This window comes from Penicillium diatomitis (genome assembly GCF_028827545.1).
Source record: "Penicillium diatomitis strain IBT 30728 chromosome Unknown utg000003l_segment0_segment0, whole genome shotgun sequence".
Lineage (NCBI taxonomy): Eukaryota > Fungi > Ascomycota > Eurotiomycetes > Eurotiales > Aspergillaceae > Penicillium > Penicillium diatomitis.
In genome coordinates, this window is record NW_026623175.1 from 1,072,770 (window position 1) to 1,087,743 (window position 14,974).

The 14,974-nt window shown below is 52.2% G+C and overlaps 5 protein-coding genes across 5 annotated transcripts; 3 read left to right on the plus strand and 2 right to left on the minus strand.

The window, feature by feature from the left end:
• Positions 1 to 367: 367 nt before the first annotated feature.
• Positions 368 to 1,081, plus strand: N7539_002613 (uncharacterized protein; the record flags this gene model as incomplete). The annotated part of the gene is made up of 2 exons (XM_056932216.1): positions 368 to 568; positions 632 to 1,081. 2 exons carry the CDS (start codon positions 368 to 370, stop codon positions 1,079 to 1,081), a joined length of 651 nt encoding a protein of 216 aa, XP_056792175.1.
• A 232-nt stretch (positions 1,082 to 1,313) lies between these two features.
• Positions 1,314 to 3,560, minus strand: rok1 (RNA-dependent ATPase ROK1; the record flags this gene model as incomplete). The annotated part of the gene is made up of 1 exon (XM_056932217.1): positions 1,314 to 3,560. One exon carries the CDS (start codon positions 3,558 to 3,560, stop codon positions 1,314 to 1,316), a length of 2,247 nt encoding a protein of 748 aa, XP_056792176.1.
• A 569-nt stretch (positions 3,561 to 4,129) lies between these two features.
• Positions 4,130 to 4,984, minus strand: N7539_002615 (F1F0 ATP synthase subunit g; the record flags this gene model as incomplete). Its single annotated transcript, XM_056932218.1, has 4 exons — positions 4,130 to 4,240; positions 4,279 to 4,372; positions 4,444 to 4,528; positions 4,738 to 4,984. 4 exons carry the CDS (start codon positions 4,982 to 4,984, stop codon positions 4,130 to 4,132), a joined length of 537 nt encoding a protein of 178 aa, XP_056792177.1.
• A 3,402-nt stretch (positions 4,985 to 8,386) lies between these two features.
• On the plus strand, positions 8,387 to 9,659 carry N7539_002616 (NAD(P)-dependent alcohol dehydrogenase; the record flags this gene model as incomplete). The annotated part of the gene is made up of 2 exons (XM_056932219.1): positions 8,387 to 8,553; positions 8,666 to 9,659. 2 exons carry the CDS (start codon positions 8,387 to 8,389, stop codon positions 9,657 to 9,659), a joined length of 1,161 nt encoding a protein of 386 aa, XP_056792178.1.
• Positions 9,660 to 11,227: 1,568 nt separating this feature from the next.
• agdC (putative alpha-glucosidase) lies at positions 11,228 to 14,325 on the plus strand (the record flags this gene model as incomplete). Its single annotated transcript, XM_056932220.1, has 7 exons — positions 11,228 to 11,441; positions 11,533 to 12,140; positions 12,204 to 12,444; positions 12,516 to 12,584; positions 12,653 to 13,120; positions 13,199 to 13,307; positions 13,389 to 14,325. 7 exons carry the CDS (start codon positions 11,228 to 11,230, stop codon positions 14,323 to 14,325), a joined length of 2,646 nt encoding a protein of 881 aa, XP_056792179.1.
• Between the last annotated feature and the right edge of the window lie 649 nt (positions 14,326 to 14,974).

The window sequence follows — 14,974 nt, forward strand, 5'->3', positions numbered from 1 at the left end:
CATGTCACGTGTATTCAATGACGTCGAGTCCCTCAGCATGCTCGGCACTTGATCCAACGGCTTGAGATCCCCGCAATGCCGCTCAACACAATCGATCATCACCCCTCCCGCTCTCATCCTGTGTCGAAGCACGAGTCATTCGATATGATCATCAACGAAAAAATAGATACAAATCTCACAACTGGTTCACCAAGATACGAAACGTGACAACTGGAAGTGCCTGCAGTTTGCTATCACACACCAGTAAAAGCAACGCCAAGCTCTACGTTCATTACCCGAGTATAAGAATAATACCGCCGCACTTGGCGCTTGTGCTGATCGCATTCGACGGCAAAACGCTCGTCGCGAGCGATCAACTTTTTCCAAAATGGTCATTGGTCTTCTGATGCTGACTGCCATCCCCACCACGACGGGCGTGGCCTTTGCGACAAGCGAGCAGCGGAAGGCGAACCAACGTCGAGAAGATGCGCGTCGTATGACGAAATTTCATATTGATGTGGAATGCGACGGTGATACCGACGATGATAGGGATGTCCACGGTCGAAGATTGGTAGTCCGTAACGATAAGGTCTGTATCGCACAGATTGACGATGTAGTCTTCGACGCGTTGCAACTTGCTGAATTCATCTAGGTCTACGTTGATCATCCCAACCCCGCGGATCGATCGATACCTGCCTTTACGGCGCTCGCATTCTACATTGAATACCCGGAGCTCGAGGAAACGAAACATTTGAAGCGAGGCCTTGGTCTGCCCACTTACGTCTCTGCTGATCCACCCTTGCTCAATTGGATCTACGCGGATGTCAATACGCATGAGCTGAAATACGGGAATCGTTCGCAGAGCGTGACGCATATCGTGGGTCCTTGGGACTGGTCCGAGAACGAAAGGGTCATCACTTTGGAGGCGAGCAACCGATTTGTGGCCGTGGAAGAGGAGGAAGGAGAATGGGCCCTATACTTTGACGGAGATGAGGATGATTGTGAAGCTATCCTCGAAGAGCAAGGGAAGTTGGACAAGGCCTTTGTACCGGTAAAGTTGGTCAGGAAGTTAGCTGAAGAACCGCCTCCAGGGCCTCGGTAGGCGTTCTCCAGATGATCATACGCTCGAAGAGAGGTGCAGAAGGTCTATGAACTCGGGGAGCTCAGTGTGGAGAAACGGTGATGAGATGTATGATAAGATAGAATGCTTGCAATAGTGTTCGATAAAATGTGTCCAATTCAGTCGAGTGTCCCTAATCTCTGGTCTACTTTTCCCAACAGTCCAAAAACTCCAATGTTGCTCATGTACAAAAGCTCTTGCAATTGCAAGATCTTCAATCATCCAACCCCTTCCAGCTCTCCTTGTCGCTATCGCCGCCGGCATGCGCACTCGAGTTTGCCTTGCGTTTGCGGCTCGCCTCAATGGCTCCCTTTCTACGATTCTCCATGCGTCTTTCGAATCCACTCTTCGTACTGATGCGCATCCCGCGAGCGCCCTTGCCATCTCCGTCTTTGCCATTCTTGTCCACCTGTTTGGACACCTGTCGGGCTTTGACACCATGCTTCTTGAGTTCTTTCTTGTCTTTCTTGCTCAAATCCGGTAGTGAATCAAGCAACCACTTCTGAATGGATTTTTCGCTGCCGTCTCCGCGCAACTTCTCGCTGACGTCGATGATATTGGCAATACTCTTGACGTAAGGGATATCTTCCTTGGTGTAGTAGGTGACTGCAATACCTCCCGTACGTCCGGCGCGACCAGTTCGGCCGACGCGGTGGACATAAACAGCAGCCGAGTTGGGAATATCGTAGTTGACCACACCGTTAATGCCGCGGAAATCCACACCACGAGCCAGTAGATCTGTGGTCACGAGGATCCAGATCTCGCCCTTGCGGAAGTCTCGCATGATCTCGGAGCGTTGCGTATCGGACAGGTCAGAGTGAAGCACGGCAATCCGGGACGAGCCGCCAGCTTCCGCGGGAATGTCGTACTTCAACTCTGAGTGTAGCGCAATAGCACGGGGAATGGTCTGGGTGAAGATGAGGAATGGCGGGCGAAGACGGACATCGGAAGCCGAGGCAGCGGCCGGGTGAAGGAGCTGACGGAGACCGAGCAGCTTGCCTTGCTCGGTAGCGGCGTACACAAGCTTATGCTCAATATTTGGGATAGCAGAGTCCTTGAGTCCGACAACCAGGCGGATGAGAGGGTCCTGGATGGCGCTTGGCAGGCCCATTCCAACCCGTCGCTCTTTGATAGTCGACCGGATAAGATCGTCGATATTGGAGCCCATGGTTGCTGACCAGAGGCTCACACGCAGGTCCGGGTGAGTGCAGGAACGCCATATACTGAGCGTCTGCTCGCGGAAGAGCGGGTCAAGAAGCACATCAGCTTCGTCCAAAATCAAGCTGCGCACGAGTGGTAGTTGAGCCAAGGGTTTTGTTTGGTGTTCTGAAAGGGCGTTGACCAGTTGCAGTGGGGTGGTAACAAGGATGTCACTCTTCGTTATGGGGATTTTTTTGAGCGGTGTCTTCATTTTCTCGTCGTCTTCTTCTCCTTCTCTTTCTCCTTCGTCTTCCGAGTCCGAGGCATCGCTATTCTCATCAAGTACGTCTGCTTCCTTCTCGTCATCATCGCTGCGTTCCACGATACGCATGCCCTTCTTCATCAATGTGATTTTGACGCCGGTACCAGCTACTAGCTTTCGACCCTCATTGACGATCTGACTGGCTAGTTCCTTGGTTGGAGCCACCACGATAGACAAGATGCCATGCTCATCGGACTGCGGGGAGTGATGATGTCGAACAATCTTGTTGATCACAGGGATCAGGAAGGAAAGCGTTTTACCGCTTCCAGTGGGAGCCACAACCAGTAGATCTGGCTCTTCAGCTGACTTTGATGAGCCAGAAAGGCCACCGAGGAGAAGTGGCAATGTGCCCAGCTGCACTTCCGTTGGGACTGTAAAGCCCTGATCTGCCACGTTCTCTGCGAGTCGGCTTGAGATCTTATATCTTGCGCGCAGCTCCTTGAAGGAAGTCAACGGCTGCGGATACAATCGACGCGCTCGTTTCAGCTCCTTCTTGCTCAGAACGGATGGTTCGTCCTTCTTTTGCTTCTTCTTCGTCTTTTTCTGTTTTTTAGATTCTGTCTCCGGGGCAATTTGAGAAGGAATGTCATCTATATCCCGCAGATCGGTGACTTTGATCTTGTGGGAATTGAGAATGGTACGACGTTCAACTTCGTCCATCTCATCTTCCTCGTCAGATCCATCATCCTGTTCTGTCGTCTGCTCCTGTACGCTTTGCGCACACTCTGACACCTCCGTCTTGGCCGCAGACGACCGCTTCGATGATTGGAAAAAGTCCAAGTCTGGGGTGTCGTGCTCATCAGCCTCTTCAACAGCAGCCGCAGCTCTCTTCCTCTTCTTTTGATTTTGCGCCGATTCGAGCTTCTCGCCCGCGGCGGTTCGGAAGAGCTGCGGATTCGCCGCCTTGCCCGTTGAAGGCAGACGGGCAGTGGACTTTGCTGTTGTCTGCGCGGCTGACTTTAAGTTCGTTGACCTCGTCAGCAGCTTGAAAGCATCCATGTTGGCTCAACGAAGGGTATACAATGCAAACAATTCAAGCCTGTGTCTGCGAAATTTCGTGAGGCCTTGGATCACTTTGATATTTCCGGCAGAAAAAAAGAGACCCACCGTCTCCGCACGGACCAATCATAGTGTCTTGAGACCCTCTTATATCAGTGCTGTACATGTACAATTGCATTGAATCTCTGACCGTGAAGCAAATGCGCGAAAGATAGAGTAAGGTCACACTAAAGACAGTGCTGTTCTCAAGATATTTTCAAATCTCGGTACATGGGCCGCGTTGCGGTAGCATACGTACGCTCAAGTCGAACGCACAGGGCTCCACCGCTACCAGGTATAGTAGTCCCTGCATATTACGTGGATATCTTTCTCGATACTTTCGAATACGCGGAACAATGCAAGAGCGCCGGATTGAAACAAAATCTCATATGAAATGATTCTATCTCAGACAACAGTTTATATTCCATCGTCTATCATACAGAGCCTGACTGGGGGCCAAAAGCGCAAGGCACATAGGAAAGAAGGGGTAGTGGGTGAACAGAAACCAGATAGTGTGTAATTTTCCACGTCTAGTGGTGGGCAACCTCGCCGCGGTAACCGACAATGTTCATGCGACCAATCATCTCACCGACGGTGAAGAAACCAATAATCTCGGCAGCGGTGACACCGAAGAGAGCAATCTCCTTGGCGTTGGCGTTGCGAACGCGGTTCAGCATACCCTGGGGGAAGGCATCTGGAGGTTCTTGATAGCGGCAGGGTTACGCATGACGTTCATCAAAGGCTCGAAGTAGGACTGGAAGGTGGCCATGTTGCTGCGAAAGTGAGACGAGAGTCAGATGCGCGTCACTGGTAACATCCCCAGGAATTGTGTGGCATGACTTACGGAGGGGACATCTTCTGTCCACGGAAAACAAGCTTGCCGAGCTCAAGACCCACACGAGAGTAGTAGATGGTGGGAGGGATCATGGCTGTTTGGCGCGTTAGCTGATGTCTGGTATGCATGTCTCGAATCGGACGTGGATTCGAGAAAGGTCATCGAGGAGGTAGTGAATAACCGTTCCAGGGCAATGGCCATGGTACTGAAATTTATTTCGATGGCCAGTCTCGAATCCACCGTATCCAGTTCGAGTTGATCGAAGTTCGAATGTGACACCCGTGATTCTCGGGGAGTTCTTACAGTCAACGAACTTGACAACCTTGCCGACGGGGCCGCCAACCTTGCGCAGGGCCGTGGCAGCATTGGAGAGGGCAGGACCAGCGGCAGCAGTGGCCTTGGAGAGACCATCCTGGGCCTTGGAAGCGGCGTTAGAGGCGGATTGACCGGCCTTGGAGGCAGCCTCGGAGGTGGAAGAGGCGTTTCTGGTGAATGTACGACGAGCCAGGAACTGCGATTGCCGCAGGACGGCACGAGTGGCAACGGGCATCTTGGGGAGTGCGAGGAGGAAGAATTTATTAGATGGGCTTTTTTTTTGGGAAAGAAACCAAGCACAGATAACCCGGGAGAATCACGCGTTGTGAAGAGACGGAGATGAGGGTCCAATGGCGATGTTCGTCTTGCGCAACGACCGGACCAGAATCTGCGGATTTGGAGAATCGGGAACTTCAGGGAATCGGGATCACGTGATGGGTGTTGATAGCCCGCGCTCCGCTCCGGCGGTGCCTGGATCTCAAGGTAAACGGCAACAGTTACAGCTTTAGCAGTAGCAGACTTGATCCTCACAATGCAAGATTGAATTTGATTTTCACACTCACGAGGTTGGGCCAAATCGCCAGGCTTTGGATGTAGATTCGGCCATATAGCACCTGAACCTAATGGGTCTGGACACTAAAACCGTGGACGAGGGGGGTTTCTGACGTGGGCAGTAGTATCTCGCCCGAGTCTGGATATGTCATCATCGTTGGTGAGTAGGGGATGCCGCATCTGGAACAATTTACCAGCAGGCAATAATCGAATTTCGGACTGCCCCCACATTATCAACACATTGAACGCGATATGTGTGCTTTTCATCCAAGTTTTCATCTTCTCCTTCAAAAGCATCAAGTGTCCGCTTTTAGGTTGCAGGATATGACTCGCGGCGACTTCGAGGCGCGCCGAAAGTGTACATAGATTTCTACCTCTTACTAGCGTCCAACAATACTCCTTAAATCCGAGTTCTGCAGCAACCTTATTATGTGCAAGTACCATTTCCTGGACTGATTCACGGCTGTTCCTGTGATATTGAAAAACCATCAATGGGCCAGGTATATGACTCGGTGCCCATTGAGATTTTGCACTTGACTGAACACAAGGCCGGCTGTGGAAGCGGATGTTCGGGTAAATTCCACTATGCTTTTAGCCCCCCTCGATTCCAACCCCAGTGACTCTTGAACTGTGCATGATCTACGATTCAGGTGTCAAGGACTGCAAATGCAAAAATCCATGTCAAATGTTGGATGGAGGTACTACGTACCTGGGCACGTTATAACCAGGAAGCACCTGCTAGCCCTGGCAGGCAGCAAGCGTGGACACGGTCGCACATTATTGCTTGGTGCGTATCGCTACATGGGCGGAGTGAATTATTATGGGCGACGGTGGCAGCGCTCTTCATGTGAAGCGTGCTTCAGCCTTCCACCCACAGTGTGCAACTCGGTCCCTCAATCATTTGCTAAGTACCTATCAAGACGACGTCCCGTCGGCACCACAAGATAAAAAAAAATCAGAAGAAGCTCAGTAGCTCGCTCTGCATATTGTCTGCGTGTGAAACATCCTCAGGAGTAGCTGATCATCTGGTGCGAGATCACGAGGATGAAGAACCTTAGCATGCCCTGGAATGAGGCTCAACTGCGACTCCAATGCACTGACCCAGATATCGCCTGAATGTGCATAGATACTCCCGGCTCGGACCGACGGACATTGCAAACAGAAAAGAACGTGGTCATCTAACCGTTGGCCTGGATCGAGTCCCATGCTCAACTGAATGCATTTGAGTCTGACATAGAATGCCCAAGTCCGTCGTGGAAGAGAATGACTTGTTGAGCAATTGAGCTCGATGGGAATCCACACCCAGGTTCCATGCTTTATGCATAATCGTGTGAGTTCAAGGCCGACATGGAAATTCTAATGTACTGGTGTCATCAGGCCTGATTGCCCAAAGCACCTATCGGGCTGATCTGGTCAATGATTGTTGCCCAAGGTTGTCAAAATCTCACGTCCTTATGTACTTGCTGACCTCGGTGACTACAGTAGTAGGTCAGCTGATAGTCAGGCGAAGACAGGCAGGGCCTATCGGCCTCGTAAGAATGATGATATCGGTTCCGCCGCAGTTTCCACCGGGAATTTGCCAGTTCGGGGCTTCTCTGTCGCGACGAGGAGCAGGGGAACATGATGGAGGGCGAGACAAGACGCGTGACCGGAGCGAGGATGGAAGAATCCATGATGATTGTGTGATAGGAGGAATTCGGCAGGTATTCAACAAGGTATGAAATTGAGCTTTCAATGCTCTCAGATTGATTGCCTAGATTGTGCAATGAGTATCGTGATGGCAATTATGGACCCTCCCGTAAATAGTCACGGTTCAACCAGCAAGACGTCCTTCTGCATTTACCCGACAACCGATTCTCGGACTCGGCCCGGGGGTCTGAGGAAATCGGCCGCCGCCAAAATGGAGCCAACGGACGGTGAAGGGGTCACGAGGAGGGGTCGACCAGCAGTTGGAGTGGAGCTGAAGGCTGCTTCATCTTGATGGACTCCACTGATTTAGCCCAGCAGGCCTGGGGTACAGTTACAGGAGGGTTAGAGCAAGATGGAGTCATGGATCATGTACTCGTAGTGCAGTACGGCATACGGTGCTACTGTAGTCATGACCGGATGTATATGATGCATCTTGGGTGCCCTTAGCCTCTTACTACTGTAAAACTGCCTTTGGAGTCGACGAGTCCTCGTGAGCAGGAATTCCGCAGATTGGGTAAACGGTCATACTCAAATCGTCAGATAAACCGCCGACTGGTGGTGGTAATTCTAGACGTTCAAAAGCGAAGCCTCGGAGTGCTGGCAGAATCTGTAGATCATTTAAACGCAATTGGTAGACTAGCATCGACAAGTATGAATCTGGCTGTAACTAATAATACCTGCAGTCGTGAAGCGCAAAATACATCTGGTTAGTCAGCACTCAGGTGTTCCACCACTCTCCGTCGGATGCGATGAACATACTCGTCTGAGCCATTCTGTACTACTGGGTAGTGTGTAGTGAGTCGTGCCTAGTTAGTGCTCAGTTGTCAAATTAGTAGTGATGTTGCATACACCACCTCATTCTGGCTCTGTTCACTGCCTATTCTTGCCTGTCTGGGCAGGGGAAGAATTGGAGAATTCAACCCCGCGCGGTTAAAATCAACATGCCCCTCTACTCTCCACTTGGGGCGCGCTTTTGTAGTCGGAGCCAGTGAACTCAGTCAAGCCTCACGGGCGCATGCACGGGGAGCCCACCAGCGACTCGGCTGGTTGGCTACTCCCGGTTCTTTGCTCGAGAAGTTCACTCCGCGTTCTTCTCCACGTTTGTTCGGCAAGATGACGGTCCCACGAGAACCTGTTGGACCCAGACCGGGTGCGCGCTGCCTTGTTGGTCATTGTCGCTGAGGATTACGCTTTTTCCGTTTTTTTTTTCATTTTTTTTTTTTTCATGTTCGGTGGTGATCACCTGCTCGACTGTAGTCCAGGGCGAGTTAAATACTCCGCCTGCCCCTCGTCGCACAAAACTTCTTTTGTGGCCACGATCTCTGTCGTTCTCACTCTCCGCTTTCTCGACTGATACCTCTCTCCCTGTATCTCTCCTCCCCACCACACACTTATCATGTCGACCGCTACAACCGTCGCCAAGACCAACATTGGTGTCTACACCAATCCGCAGCATGACCTGTGGATCGCCGAGGCCGAGCCCAAGACGGAAGATGTTCAGAGCGGCAAGACTCTCAAGCCTGGTGAGGTGACGATCGAGGTGCGGAGCACTGGTATCTGCGGGTAAGAGAAGCTCTTCGATTCACTGTCGGCTATGATCCAAGTCAGATGTTTACGGGCATGCCGCGAGGAAAGACCGAACCACTGACGTGTTGCCTGTTTTCCCTTCCTCTAGATCCGATGTTCATTTTTGGCACGCCGGTTGCATCGGTCCTATGATTGTGACTGGCGATCACATCCTCGGCCACGAGTCTGCGGGTCAGATCGTCGCGGTCGCCCCCGATGTCAAGTCCTTGAAGCCTGGCGACCGTGTCGCCATTGAGCCCAATGTCATTTGCAACGAATGTGAGCCTTGCTTGACAGGTCGATACAACGGTTGCGAGAGAGTTGCCTTCCTGTCCACCTCCCCCGTGGACGGTCTGCTGCGCCGTTACGTCAACCATCCCGCCATCTGGTGCCACAAGATTGGGGACATGAGCTACGAGGATGGTGCTCTTTTGGAGCCTCTCAGTGTGGCGCTGGCCGCCGTCGAGCGCAGCGGGCTGCGTCTCGGTGATGCCACTCTGATCACTGGCGCCGGCCCTATCGGTCTGATCTCTTTGCTTAGTGCCCGTGCTGCCGGTGCCTGCCCCATCGTGATCACCGACATTGACGAGGGGCGTCTGGCCTTTGCCAAGTCTTTGGTTCCTGAGGTGCGCACCTACAAGGTTCAGATCGGTCTCTCGGCCGAGGAGTCTGCGGCGGGAATCATCAATGCGCTCAACGACGGCCAGGGCTCTGGCCCAGATGCGCTGCGGCCGCGTCTCTGCCTGGAGTGCACTGGCGTCGAGAGCAGTGTCAACTCCGCCATCTGGAGCATGAAGTTTGGAGGCAAGGTGTTCGTGATCGGTGTGGGCAAGAACGAGATGACCATCCCCTTCATGCGTCTGAGCACTCAGGAGATTGACTTGCAGTACCAGTACCGTTACTGCAACACTTGGCCTCGCGCCATCCGTCTGGTGCAGAACGGAGTAATCGATCTGCACAAGTTGGTCACGCACCGCTTTGCCCTGGAGGATGCGCTGAAGGCCTTTGAGACCGCGGCCAACCCCAAGACTGGCGCGATCAAGGTCCAGATCATGAGCTCCGAGGAGGACGTCAAGGCGGCGTCAGCCGGCCAAAAGGTCTGAAGGAGCTCTCCCTCCGACGGCAATTAATATGGAAAAGTTGATGATGTCTGGGAGTTTGGAGCGTTGATATTTTGAGCACTGGTTAATCCGGTCAGACACAGCTCGTGCATGCGACCTTTCTGTCCGTTGTTATTTTTTTTTATTTCGTTTCTTCCACGACATGAGTGATGGCTAGATATACCCCGACTGGGAATCATAGAGAGACCCCGGAATGGAATTAATTCAGTGTTTCAAGCACTTAGTTTAATGTAGCGAGGACTGGAGGCGGAGAGTAGATGATCGCGTAGTAATCTGACAACCGAGGCGGGCAGTGTCGGCGATACTTTTTTCTCGCTGCTTGTCAGCCGTATGAATGTTACGAAGCTTTGCTGTGCAGACGTCGAACAAATCGTGCTCTCGAAACATTGCGTGTTTTCCGAAGCCTGCTGCAAGTCAGTGCCATTGCCGTCGGCTATGAGATTGGAACATGCTCACCGTCTCATTCCGCTCAAGACTTCTTGTTGACTGCAAGCCCACATTTCTTTCCCTCCTATACTACTTGTCACCCCATAGATGTAGCAATAATTGTGGTTTGTTATTTGAGTAGATACGAGGCTTCAAGCCTTCCGTTGGGCGCGGTAAGAGTTGCTCCCATGGCGCCGCGGCGGGATCTCGGGAGGCCTAACCTTGTTTCCTTCTTGTCTTCGGGAGGTTATTTGTTTTTGAAGGAATGGTCTTTGTACTTGCAATTACTTGCGAGTCTTGACAACAGGAAGTTCAGTGCGATGACAGCACGCCATACCTAGACTGTCGGACCACATCGTACTCAGGTCGAGAGGCGTCTTGGTAGAGCATGCCTCTGATCCACTTGAAGCGATATTACACAGACACCAACTCTTGCGCACCAGGTTCCACCAGACCCTTGACAGCCGTCCCCGGAGTTCACACAGCAACCCCACTCCAGACGATCGATCCCTTCATCAACTCTCAGACTGCCGACATCAGCCCGACAGCTAGATTGATGAGGAGCACCTCGTCGGCAATTTGAGTCGTCGATCAGTCGATTCAAGAGTCTTGATGCACCGAAGCGATTATCCACCACAGACAACTCCGCCGATCTGCCAAGACCTCCTCCCCGATAATTGCCCGCACTCTTTCATCAGGGTCCTTGAACTACAGAGTGTAGTCGTTTTATACAAATGGAAAGTGTTGTACGGGTAGAGAGCGTACTGTGCCATGTAAATGGCGTCAATTCCAACGGCAACAGGGTTGCGCCTTGCTTGGCGGATCTTGGCCGGGGTCCAGTCGTCCCTTCATCTCCCTTTATTGTTTGTATCTTCAAATTTCCTTCGCGTATTCATCGGACATTATCTTCTCCGCTCGATCGTGATGCTACTTTCCCCTCCTCACTGACAATCCTTGTCCCCCACGTTTGCGTCAAATCACCTGGGGAGAGGCGGGGAAATGTTTGCATGTCCACTGGTCGCCTAATAACATTTCATCATAAATACTTTCAACCCTCTCGTCCTCATCTTCTTCTCACTCTCAATTCATACATCTGAGCTGCGTCTACGGATCCATTCATCATCATGCGTAGATTGTTGCTGCTTCTGGCGCCCCTTGTGGGTGCTGCACTGATCGACACCCGCTCCAGTCATCTCGAAAATTGTTCTGGTTACAAAGCAATGAATATCCGTGAGCAGGGTCAGTCTTTGACGGCTGATCTTGTCCTTGCGGGAGACCACTGTGATGTTTATGGCACGGATTTGGAGAACCTGAAGCTTCTCGTGGAATATCAGACCGGTACGATGCCCTTTCACCGAGCGTGACATCATGAAAAGGAAGAGTAATGAGAGGAAAACCAATGAGGTCAATACTGATGACTCGCCTCTAGACGATCGTCTGCACGTTCTCATCTCAGACCGAGACGAGGAAGTCTACCAGGTGCCCACCTCGGTGGTGCCTCGCCCTGACGCCACCAGCCACCATGGCAGCAACCCCAACATCCGTTTCGATTTCGAGGCTGAGCCTTTCTCCTTCCGTGTCCTTCGTGGAGATGAAGTGCTCTTCGACACCTCGGAGACTAGCTTGGTCTTTGAAACCCAGTACCTGAGACTGCGCACATGGCTACCAAAGAACCCGTACTTATATGGGTTAGGTGAGCACAGCGATCCCTTGCGTCTCCCAATCAAAAACTACACCCGCACTCTCTGGAGCCGTGACGCGTACGGAATCCCCGAGAATACCAATTTGTACGGCAATCACCCAATTTATGTGGACCACCGTGGTGCTGAAGGCACCCACGGTGTGTTCTTCCTCAACTCCAATGGTATGGACATCAAGGTTGATCAAACCGATGATGGACGTCAATTCTTAGAGTACAACACTATCGGTGGTGTCGTTGATCTCTACTTCCTCGCTGGTCCCTCTCCCAAGGAGGTGGCCAAACAGTACTCGGAGATTGTTGGACTCCCTGCTATGCAGGCCTACTGGACTTTTGGTGTACGTGACTCATTCCGCTATGGTTCTGGTCACGAGCAGCCCGACTGACCACTCGCTCTATAGTTCCACAATTGCCGTTATGGACATCGTGATGTGTACGATGTCGCCGAGGCCGTCTCCAACTACAGTCATGCGCACATTCCCCTGGAGACTATGTGGACCGACATTGACTACATGGATCGACGCCGGGTCTTCACCCTTGACCCTGAGCGCTTCCCTCTCGAGAAGATGCGCGAGCTCGTTGACTACCTGCACAAGCATGATCAGCATTACATTGTAATGGTTGATCCTGCCGTTAGCGACAGTGGCAAGTTCTCAAAATCTACCGTACTGGGCTCTCATGAAACGTGAAGGCTAACATGGCATTTGACGCAGACAATGGCGCAGCGAACCGAGGCAAGGGGCAGAACGTCTTCCTGAAACGCGGAGGAGAATGGTATCAAGGTAAGCTCATCTGATGCAAGTCCGATTCTCCTTTTTCTCACAGAGAATTGGCACTGAACCCTTCGTAGGCGCTGTCTGGCCCGGAGTCACGGTCTTCCCTGACTGGTTTGCACCCACTACTCAAGACTGGTGGGATGGCGAGTTTGCTCGATTTTTCAACCCCGATACCGGCGTCGATATCGATGGCCTGTGGATTGATATGAACGAAGCTTCCAACTTCTGTCCATGGCCCTGTCAGGACCCGGCCGCCTACTCTGTGGAAAACGATCTGCCTCCTGCCGCTCCTGATGTTCGCCCGTCTTCGCCTCGTCCTTTGCCCGGCTTCCCTGCCGATTTCCAGCCTGGAAAATCGTCGGGCAAGGTACGTCGTACCGCGGGCAACAAGGCGGGCTTGCCCAATCGAGAGCTGGTTTCTCCACCATACCAGATTGCAAATGCGGCTGGGTCTCTGAGCAACAAGACTATCGACACCGACCTCATTCACCAAGGCGAGGATGCATACGCAGAGTATGATACTCACAACCTCTATGGCACCAGTAAGTAGCTGTGCATATCCTTCTCGTACAAGAGGCTTTTCGGGTGATATTGATACTAATTCGGATGGGTCATCTCAGTGATGAGCTCTGCCTCTCGTCATGCTATGAGCGAGCGTCGACCTTCTGTTCGACCTCTGATCATCACTCGAAGCACTTTTGCAGGTGCCGGAGCTCATGTCGGTCACTGGTAAGTTACTTCCCAGCAACATTGTACCCCCCTCGTCAAACCCAAAATCTAACTGCTCTATCACTCTTTCCAAACGATTAGGCTGGGAGATAATCTGAGCGAGTGGGGCAAGTATCGCACGTCAATCAGACAGATGCTGGCATTTGCCGCCATCTTCCAAATCCCCATGGTAGGATCTGATATCTGTGGTTTCGGCGGCAACACGACCGAGGAGCTTTGCGCTCGCTGGGCCACACTGGGTGCTTTCAACCCATTCTACCGTAATCACAACAGTATCGACTCGATTCCCCAAGAATTCTATCGCTGGCCCACTGTTGCGGATGCTGCTCGCAGGGCCATCGCCATCCGTTACCGTCTTCTCGACTACCTGTACACGGCGTTCCACCGCCAGACGCAGACCGGCGAGCCCTTCCTGCAGCCCATGTTCTACGTCTACCCGGACGACAGCAAGTCTTTTGCTAACGAGGCGCAATTCTTCTACGGTGATTCCCTGCTCGTCTCTCCCGTCCAGGATGTCGGAGAGACCTCTGTCGACGCGTACCTACCCAAGGATCTCTTCTACGACTGGTACACCGGCGCAAAGGTCCAAGGTAAGGGTGCTAACAAGACGCTCACGAATGTCGGCGTCACCGAAATTCCCATCCACATCCGCGGTGGCAGCATTATCCCTCTGCGCGCCGAGAGCGCCATGACCACCAAGGAGCTACGTCGTCGAGGCTTCGAGATCCTGGTCGCCCCCAACAAGAAGGGTTATGCTTCGGGCTCACTGTACCTCGATGATGGCGAGTCCCTGGAAGTCGAGAACAGCAGCGAGATTCAATTTGAATACAACAAGGGTCGCCTTTCTATCCGTGGTCTCTTTGGCTACCACCCCAATGTGGCTATCGAAGCGATCACGATCTTGGGACAGGATCGTCCTCGGAAGCAGGCACGCGGAGTGGATTATGATGCGGCTCGACAGAGCGTCACCAAGAAAGTGAATGTGAGTCTGAGCGGACCTGCGGAGATCGATGTCTAAGGGGGGTCAAACTTTCGAGAGTTGTCTGGCTGGTGATGAAGAACGCTTCGACTTTTTTCTGTTCCTACTTTCCCTCTTGCGTGAGTTCGTCGAGTTGATTAACCAGTCGTTGCTGATTTAAGTTGTGCATCCCTCGGCCTTTTTCGGTCACATTCCTGACGGGGGAAAAGCTCCGACTTGGCAGAAAATGAACTTTCACAATGCACTTCTACGGGCTTGAAGGTGTCCTTTCAAACTTTCCATACCTTCAGTCACACGCGTTATCATGGACCATCTAGTGCCGTACCACTACCCAGTGTCCACAAACTACCTTAGTGCCGCAGTGCCTAGTGCCTACTGCGTTGTACCTACTACTAGAGGTCCAATGGTCATGCAAGATGACCCTTTCAAGTTGTCTGAAGGGACGCGGTGCCGACAGCCATTAACTCGTTTCACAGTAGTAGTACTGTAGTACTACCTAGTACCATAGGTGGACTCTGAGATCCACAAAGCTCCAGAGCCCTAAGTACCTACTACCTAAGGCTGAACAGTCCCTGACTGTGATGCATATGACAGGTGACAGATCCACCGATTCGGTCTAGTCCTACAAAGAGGCTCCCATCAGAAATCTCCGTGGTTGAGTAATTCCGTCTTTTAAGTTGACAGTCAT